Source organism: Notolepis coatsorum (assembly GCF_963971535.1).
Source record: "Notolepis coatsorum genome assembly, chromosome: 3".
NCBI classification, from domain to species: domain Eukaryota; kingdom Metazoa; phylum Chordata; class Actinopteri; order Aulopiformes; family Paralepididae; genus Notolepis; species Notolepis coatsorum.
In genome coordinates, this window is record NC_140167.1 from 111862105 (window position 1) to 111872486 (window position 10382).

At 44.7% G+C, this 10382-nt stretch overlaps 1 protein-coding gene across 1 annotated transcript in view; it reads left to right on the forward strand.

The window, feature by feature from the left end:
* Positions 1-8175, forward strand: part of chmp2ba (charged multivesicular body protein 2Ba) — a 70558-nt gene extending 62383 nt beyond the window's left edge. Inside the window, exon 6 of the mRNA XM_084310022.1 lies at positions 5925-8175. Coding sequence (XP_084166148.1) covers positions 5925-6038 — 114 coding nt within the window. The 3' untranslated portion in view covers positions 6039-8175. The remainder of the gene's footprint in view (positions 1-5924) is intronic.
* The last annotated feature ends 2207 nt before the right edge of the window (positions 8176-10382 follow it).

The following is a 10382-nucleotide window of genomic DNA, read 5'->3' on the forward strand; positions in this document are numbered from 1 at the left end:
AACCAGGACTAGTTCAGTCCACTACCTAAACCAGGACCAGTTCAGTCCACTACCTAAACCAGGACCAGTTCAGACATCACTACCTAAACCAGGACCAGTTCAGACATCACTACCTAAACCAGGACCAGTTCAGACCACTACCTAAACCAGGACCAGTTCAGACCACTACCTAAACCAGGACCAGTTCAGACCACTACCTAAACCAGGACCAGTTCAGACCACTACCTAAACCAGGACCAGTTCAGTCCACTGCCTAAACCAGGACCAGTTCAGACCACTACCTAAACCAGGACCAGTTCAGACCACTACCTAAACCAGGACCAGTTCAGTCCACTACCTAAACCAGGACCAGTTCAGACCACTACCTAAACCAGGACCAGTTCAGACATCACTACCTAAACCAGGACCAGTTCAGACATCACTACCTAAACCAGGACTAGTTCAGTCCACTACCTAAACCAGGACCAGTTCAGACATCACTACCTAAACCAGGACTAGTTCAGACATCACTACCTAAACCAGGACCAGTTCAGTCCACTACCTAAACCAGGACCAGTTCAGACATCACTACCTAAACCAGGACCAGTTCAGTCCACTACCTAAACCAGGACCAGTTCAGACATCACTACCTAAACCAGGACTAGTTCAGTCCACTACCTAAACCAGGACCAGTTCAGACATCACTACCTAAACCAGGACTAGTTCAGTCCACTACCTAAACCAGGACCAGTTCAGACCACTACCTTAACCAGGACCAGTTCAGTCCACTACCTAAACCAGGACCAGTTCAGACCACTACCTAAACCAGGACCAGTTCAGACATCACTACCTAAACCAGGACCAGTTCAGACATCACTACCTTAACCAGGACCAGTTCAGTCCACTACCTAAACCAGGACCAGTTCAGACCACTACCTAAACCAGGACCAGTTCAGACAGCACTACCTAAACCAGGACTAGTTCAGTCCACTACCTAAACCAGGACCAGTTCAGACATCACTACCTAAACCAGGACCAGTTCAGACCACTACCTAAACCAGGACTAGTTCAGACATCACTACCTAAACCAGGACCAGTTCAGTCCACTACCTAAACCAGGACCAGTTCAGTCCACTACCTAAACCAGGACCAGTTCAGACATCACTACCTAAACCAGGACCAGTTCAGATATCACTACCTAAACCAGGACCAGTTCAGACCACTACCTAAACCAGGACTAGTTCAGTCCACTACCTAAACCAGGACCAGTTCAGACATCACTACCTAAACCAGGACCAGTTCAGACATCACTACCTAAACCAGGACCAGTTCAGACATCACTACCTAAACCAGGACTAGTTCAGACATCACTACCTAAACCAGGACCAGTTCAGACCACTACCTAAACCAGGACTAGTTCAGTCCACTACCTAAACCAGGACCAGTTCAGACATCACTACCTAAACCAGGACTAGTTCAGTCCACTACCTAAACCAGGACCAGTTCAGACATCACTACCTAAACCAGGACCAGTTCAGACCACTGCCTAAACCAGGACCAGTTCAGTCCACTACCTAAACCAGGACCAGTTCAGTCCACTACCTAAACCAGGACCAGTTCAGTCCACTACCTAAACCAGGACCAGTTCAGACATCACTACCTAAACCAGGACCAGTTCAGTCCACTACCTAAACCAGGACCAGTTCAGACCACTACCTAAACCAGGACCAGTTCAGTCCACTACCTAAACCAGGACCAGTTCAGACATCACTACCTAAACCAGGACCAGTTCAGACATCACTACCTAAACCAGGACCAGTTCAGACATCACTACCTAAACCAGGACTAGTTCAGTCCACTACCTAAACCAGGACTAGTTCAGTCCACTACCTAAACCAGGACCAGTTCAGACATCACTACCTAAACCAGGACCAGTTCAGACATCACTACCTAAACCAGGACCAGTTCAGACATCACTACCTAAACCAGGACCAGTTCAGACATCACTACCTAAACCAGGACTAGTTCAGACATCACTACCTAAACCAGGACTAGTTCAGTCCACTACCTAAACCAGGACCAGTTCAGACATCACTACCTAAACCAGGACCAGTTCAGACATCACTACCTAAACCAGGACCAGTTCAGACCACTGCCTAAACCAGGACCAGTTCAGACCACTACCTAAACCAGGACCAGTTCAGTCCACTACCTAAACCAGGACCAGTTCAGTCCACTTCCTAAACCAGGACCAGTTCAGACATCACTACCTAAACCAGGACCAGTTCAGACATCACTACCTAAACCAGGACCAGTTCAGACATCACTACCTAAACCAGGACTAGTTCAGTCCACTACCTAAACCAGGACCAGTTCAGTCCACTACCTAAACCAGGACCAGTTCAGTCCACTACCTAAACCAGGACCAGTTCAGACATCACTACCTAAACCAGGACTAGTTCAGTCCACTACCTAAACCAGGACCAGTTCAGACATCACTACCTAAACCAGGACCAGTTCAGACATCACTACCTAAACCAGGACCAGTTCAGACCACTACCTAAACCAGGACCAGTTCAGACATCACTACCTAAACCAGGACCAGTTCAGACATCACTACCTAAACCAGGACTAGTTCAGTCCACTACCTAAACCAGGACCAGTTCAGTCCACTACCTAAACCAGGACCAGTTTAGACATCACTACCTAAACCAGGACCAGTTCAGACATCACTACCTAAACCAGGACCAGTTCAGACATCACTACCTAAACCAGGACCAGTTCAGTCCACTACCTAAACCAGGACCAGTTCAGTCCACTACCTAAACCAGGACCAGTTCAGTCCACTACCTAAACCAGGACCAGTTCAGTCCACTACCTAAACCAGGACCAGTTCAGTCCACTACCTACACCAGGACCAGTTCAGTCCACTACCTAAACCAGGACTAGTTCAGTCCACTACCTAAACCAGGACCAGTTCAGACATCACTACCTAAACCAGGACCAGTTCAGTCCACTACCTTAACCAGGACCAGTTCAGTCCACTACCTAAACCAGGACCAGTTCAGTCCACTACCTAAACCAGGACCAGTTCAGTCCACTACCTAAACCAGGACCAGTTCAGACATCACTACCTAAACCAGGACCAGTCCAATCCACAACTCCACTCATTCAACAGGTAATATAATAATAATACCTCTACCTCAGTACCATTCAACAGGTAATATAATAAATTAATAATAATACCTCTACCTCAGTCCAGTACCTTATCAGAAGTGTACTCTTTAGTAACATTTTGTCCTTCTATGTACATTTCTTGGCTGGATTATTATAGAAGATTTGAGATTTAGGCAGGGTACTTCTTTTGTAGCAATTGTTTCGTTTAGTTTTCGTCTGAAGTGAAGAGTGTGGTAATTTCTGTTTCACTACTGCAGCTGTATGTATGGTGTCTTATGAGCCTGTGTAGGCTCGGCATATTGACACAAACATAAAATAATTCAAAAATCAATACAGATTTTGAGCTACGCTGTCGCCCAATACTCAGAATGCTCATACATGCCACAGAACATTTACATGGACCAGTATTGTTACAGTACGACTCATTATGATGATATTATGCAGCTGTAGGAGGAGAGAGATAGAGGGGGAAAGAAAAACAAACTTGATGATAAATCCACAATAACGATATGACTGAACTATAATGACTGGATATTCACATTTCCAATGTAATAATAATAATAATAATAAATCAAATTTATATAGCGCCTTTCATAGAACCCAAGGTCGCTTTACAATCAGGACAAAAAATAGGGCAAGGAAAGTAGGGGGGGAGGGGGAAGAGGGGATGAGGGAAAGTAGGGGATAATGGACCTAATTTAATCTAAAACTAACTGATGGGGAAAGCCTTGGTGAAGAGGTGTGTTTTTAGAGCGGATTTGAAGGTGTCCAGGGTTGGGGCGTTGCGGATTTCGGGGGGGAGAGAGTTCCAGAGGGTAGGGGACGCCACGCTGAAGGCTCTGTCCCCAAAAGTCCGTAACCTGGTGCGAGGGATGGAGAGGAGACCTAGATCAGAGGATCGTAGGTTCCGGGATGGAGTGTACTGGTGGAGGAGATCAGACAGGTACCGGGGGGCGAGGGCATGGAGGGATTTGTAGGTGAGGAGCAGGAGTTTGAAGGTGATGCGGAACCTGACTGGAAGCCAGTGGAGATGGATGAGGGTGGGGGTGATGTGCTGCCAGGGCTTGGTGTGAGTGAGAACCCTGGCAGCTGAGTTCTGGACATACTGGAGCCTGTCCAGGGCTTTGCTGGGTACCCCGAACAGGACTCCATTACAATAGTCCAACCGGGAGGTGACAAATGAGTGGATCAGGGTCTCCGCCACAGAGTCTGAGAGTGAGGGTCGGAGACGGGAGATGTTCCTGAGGTGGTAGAAGGCAGACTTGGTGACAGATTTGATGTGGGAGTGAAATGAAAGTGTGGAGTCAAGGGTGACGCCCAGGTTACGGACTTCGAGAGACGGGGAGATGGAACAGCCGTCAACGTGGAGGAGGAGATCTCCAACCTTCCCGAGCAGTGCCTTGGGGGCCACAACCATGAGCTCTGTCTTTTTGCTGTTGAGTTTAAGTAATTTGGTTGCCATCCAGGTTTTTATAGCATGGAGGCAGTTGACTACAGACTGTGGGGGGAGCTGGGAGGATGGTGAGGTGCTGATGTAGAGCTGAGTATCATCAGCATAACAGTGGAAGTCGAGTCCGTGGTGACGTATAATCTGACCGAGGGGGAGCATGTAAATGGTGAATAGTAGGGGACCCAGCACAGAGCCCTGGGGGACACCGTGGTTGACTGGGGCCGGGGGGGAGGATGAGCCGCTGACGCTGACAAACTGAGATCTATTAGTGAGATATGAATGAAACCATGACAGAGCTGTACCGGTGATGCCTAGGTTGTCGGAGAGGCATTTGAGGAGGACTGAGTGGGATATTGTGTCGAACGCCGCGGAGAGGTCGAGAAGGATGAGGAGGCTGATGTGTCCGGAGTCTGCGTAATGTAATGAAGCATGGCCTAGTGCTACTGACACTGACTAAACTCTGGACTAATAACACATGGGGTGCAATAACATGTCACACAAACTACCTGTGGCAGCATATTGCATCTCTGTAGCCATCTAACCATCTCTGTAGCCATCTAACCATCTCTGTAGCCATCTAACCATCTCTGTAGCCATCTAACCGGAGTATTCAGCCATCTAACCGGAGTATTCAGCTATCTAACCGGAGTATTCAGCCAAGGGCTGGAACGGAATTGAGAGCTCGGTTTCAAACCGGGGAAAAGTTAGACAATCTTGAGTTCTGCTCCACATTCTTTCATCCTTGTGTATTCAAATAGATTCCAGTACTGTGCTGACAGCTGCCACACGGTGGGGCTCGCCTACAGCCTATCCGTCTGTCTAGATCCTCTCCTGTGTCTGTGTCTGGGTAGCGGCTAAGCTTTCCATCTGCTGGGAGTCTGGCTCCCCCTCTGGGGCTCCATGGGTCATTACCCCTTCACAGCTCAGTGCACAAGCTCAACGGATTTCCCCAATGGACTAGCTCAAAAGCAAGCAGGAGTATTGTTCATCAAAAAAACTAACTCTGTGGTGAAGTTTAACAAGGCACATAATGAGCAGCAAGACACTGATGCTCACATCATGAATCTGTCTAGAAACACAGTCTCCTATAGTAGTTTATGCAGACCTGTAAAAATCCCTTGCAGATTGCAAGAAAACCCGCAGTCGGGGACAAATTCTCGTGAAACAGCAGTTAGATTTTCACTGAAGCCTAAGATCCAACTTTGGACTCAGCTCTTGCTCTCAGCTGTCAAATGAGGCTAAACATCCTACAGTATGCAAAGAGCGTAATGTGTTTAGTTCAGTGTTAATGCGATCTGTTGTTGCCTGTGTCTTCCAGATGGTGAGAGCGCCAGCAGCAGGGAAAGGCGTCCCCAGCACTGCTTCTCCCAAACGGGCCACCATCTCCGACGACGAGATCGAGAGACAGCTCAGAGCCCTGGGAGTTGACTAATAGAGACGCACACACACAAACAAATGCACAGATCATACAGGCACACTTACGCCCAGACATATGCTCACGGTCAGACAGACGCATATATTTACACACAAACGCCACAGACGAGCCATCTGTCAAGATGGCAGATTGCCTTCCGGTTTTTTAGGAGAGAAATATCTGAACTAAACACGAAAGTTTAGAATATTTCTATGTTATTTAAAAGGACAATAGGAGGACATATGCCTGAATGTCGACCAACAGAAGATGCTTTGGACCTCAAAGAGTAATCAACCACCCACTCTTCCCAAACACCTAGATGGTCTACAAAAGGGCTACAGTGCCAGGCTGCCGGTACTTAAAGAATGGGTCTTTAATGTACAATACTCTGGTCCACGCTCTCTGAAATGACCTCTATATATATTTACATTCAAAGAGTTTCAGCCTAAAATAAAATATCCTTTTTGGGATTGGGGGGTATCTTAACAAAATGAGGAAAAGGAAAAGTCATTATGGAACATGATTGGCTGTTATGAGCTTGCTTAATGCCTTTGCGTATTAAGTAGTAATATCTTCGAGGATCGTGGGCATTTTTAAGGATTGGTTTTCAGTTGATTTCCCCCCCCCCCAAAATGGATGCATACGATTTTGGAATGAAGCCTCTACATGGGTTATTTTTTCCCCATTACAGTATGTCTGTCTGCAGTAATCCATTTAATGGATATTTTTCTGTTAATCCTCAAAGGAGGATCTTAATGATTGCGCTTATGTTCTTTTTGTCCTTAGGTACAATATCATAGTTGTTGGAGATGATGCGACACTCACAGTGACATAGTGTAATGTCTAACATGGCATTGACTCCCTAGGGCCGATAGGGTAAAGGCTTGACTCTCATACCACCCTAACGTTATGCATGAGAATCCCTGGTGAGATAGTGGGGCCTGAGAGTGCACTGGATAGCACCTACTGGGCACTGCTGGTGTTGCTTTGATGCTATTCAATTTGCACCTAATTGAGCATGAATTAAAATTAATTCTAGCCTTTTGACTGGCACGTCAAAGAATCTTTTGAACGGATCTTGCTACTGAGTATTTATATGATTCATGTAATCTGGGTTTTTGTGTTTTCTCCGTTGATTACCTTGTGTCCCGCGCAATGTTTGTATATGTCTGTATGTGACACAGGGATTTAACATGCTAACTGAAAGGCTACCAGACCAGTGAATATATAACGTATACAAATGTTTAATTAGCCAACATACTTGAAGCAGCAAGAGTCAAACTCAGTCATTATGAAATGGGAATCTTTTACATCACCTCAGAAGTACACAACTATTTATATCTGTATCTATGAATGTGCACAACGCTTCATCAGAGAGGTAGGTTTGGAAGACGAATCTCATATCTAACAACTTTGACTTGTTATATATGGTTCTTATATGGTCTGAAGACTTCAGTTATCTATCTTGTCTTTCAGCTGCTGTGCAGTTGTCATCCCTTTTTCTTTTAGGAGCCTTAATAAACGGGTACTAAAATCACCACATATCCCCTGTTATCCAGAGATATTCACCTATGTGTTTTGGTCTGTACGGGGGCGACACACAAACAAATGGCTGTTCCTATTTAGAATTAATCCTGGTCTTCCGCTGTCTCTTGTGTGTTTGGGATGTTTCCATATCTGAGACAGGACAGCCTATTTTCACACTATTCCGCTCCCCCGGGGGTGTGGTAATTATCACATACACAATTTTTTTTTAATCTCTAGAGGTTAGGGTAAGGTGAAGGTTAGGTTTATAAATAACTGCCCCCCCCCCACAAGTGAAATGGTGTGAAAATAGCAAGCCCCGTCTGATATATACAATGGATGTTTTCAGTGGATTTTATGCAGCCTACATCATTTTATGTTTATCTCAGTGTTTAAAAGTCTTCTGTGATTGTTACCAGAAAAAGTTGCTTCATGCTATTTCGGAAACACGACGTTGGGTCTTGGCTTTAGTGCAATACTCTGGTTGGGAATTAAAAGCATTTATTTTTTTCCTTCTCCATGCCATTTAAAACATGTATGTAAACTACTGTATGTAATCATCCTTTGTCATTGTACAGTGACTCTGTTTAGGGTTGATGACTTTTATAAGGAATAAAGTTTTCTTGCGGTACGATGTGGTGGCTGCTCCTTTGTCACGAGTACAAGGAAACCACAGGTCTGCGCGTCATACGGCTGCAGTCTTGGAGATGGAATGCATGGAGGTAGTGGTTCAGAAAGGCACTGGGTTTGGGTTCAGCGGGTTTCAATTTCCATCACGGCTGTAGATAAAATGGACTTTTATCCATTCCAAGGGGAATTTGTTTCATTGTAGTCTGCACCGCACGGCAGTGAAAAGGACATGCATGTAGTTCAAAGGGACACTCCGTGCTGATTTCTATATTATAATAATATAACTATATTAGTGTCTTCTGTTTACACTCTTGGGATATGTGTAAGATTATGTGCATAATAAACCAGCATTGTTTTGTTTTTCTAGATGCAATGCACCTGCCAATGTCAGTCAGTCACTTCACTCACTCATGGTTAATCGCTCTGCCCCTAATGGTGGCTCATAAGCATTGCATTCTATAATATTTGCATCATATGCAGTGTGCCCTTGCTTAGGGAAGTGCCCATAAAGGAATAGAAGCACAGGGTAAGCCAAAGTACAAATGTCACGTTTCTATTCACATACCGAAATATACACTGTATTTCTACAGGGCTTGGCTGTGAATCCAGCCTTCCTGCTTTATCCTCATCACTATGCAGCCCCTGGCATCCATGAATCTGATTTGCAGTAGATTACACACTACTGATCTGTTTATTTCTCCAAATGTGCCCTTGGACAACACTAGTCAACGTGTTATAGATGAATCATTGTGCAGGCCCCGCACTCGGCTAGGAAGCGCTCCATAGGTGTATTTATGATATACCCCATCTGACAGACTTATGGTGTGTAGCCCACATGTTGCAAAGAAGAGCGGGTGTCTGTTTTTATGTATTTATTCATGGAGACCCTTCAGGACATCAGTAAATATGAAAGACAAACGCATGAAGCTTCTCACACAACTGTCTGTGCAGGCTCATCTTTATGGTTCATCATCACAGTTGAATCGGACAGATGAAATGCTTCACATCTCAGCGCTTGTAATTCAACATTATACATATGACATTTCTACTAAATAAAAAAAAAAGTGCAAATGGTTTAATTACCTTATGTATTTGGCTTACAAAAAAGTATTGCAAAGAGATTTAAGGCTAGTCCTATTTCTGATTTAACAATGATGTTTGTGATTGGTAGAGTACTTTCTCAGCACAATCCAAGCTGTTCCTCATATTTCCTCTGGATAGTTGGCCACAAACCAATGTCAATGGGGTCAAGCTCCTGTCTGTACAAGCTGACTGAGGCTCACTGAAATTTACTCCACAATGCACACAAAGTATATATGGCTCCAAAAAAGGCACTTCAGGTCGGTTAGTTGGTCGGTGGCATTATGAGTAGACTGCTGACCTCAGACCAGTGACTAAACCTCCCCCTTCTCTGTCATTCTGATTCTGAATGGTAATGCAGGTTTGCACTTCATACTAGGTTCATACTCTTACTTGGTTCTTTCACCCCAACATCTTTGCACACTTAAAAATATCTAAGTCCTAGTTGTGATCGGTCCCGTTGCATTTCTACATTTCCTGTGACATTTCAATGTGGAAAACAACATTTAAAACTTGATTGATGATTCTGGGATCCCTGAGAAAATATCAGTGAGAAGGCGTTATGGGTGAGGCAGGCAGTAGTTGCTGCAGCTCATTGCTTCTTCAGTCCACAGTGTGACGTGTTTGTCATACGAATCAATCATCTAAACAAGGTCAGGTTCTGCCAACACATCATGGCATCAACAAGTATATATAAAAAAAAAAAAAAACATACATCCATATGACATGGAATACAGCACTTTCTGATGCATTTGTGAGAAAAATGTCAAAGCATACCTAAAGTTTCACATACCCCCTGAACATAAATCAATAAATAGAACATAAATAAACACAGGTACATGAAAGTAGTTCAACACAACACACGGTATCACACCTGAAATAAATAGATGATCATGTCATGTAGAATATATTACTATAGTACTTTACAACAACAAAACAGAACAAGGGTGGCGATCGGCACTCAGACCCTCGGCGCTACTGTTCTACATAGAAGATTAATACTCATCTTAGCCATCCCATACCTTTGGTATGTGTATGGAGGAATACATCAGGAATGAGCAAGGGGTAGCTTCCGAGAATTGTGTTTGACACCACGCACCACTCTCTCTGTCCCTTTGCCTTTGTGTG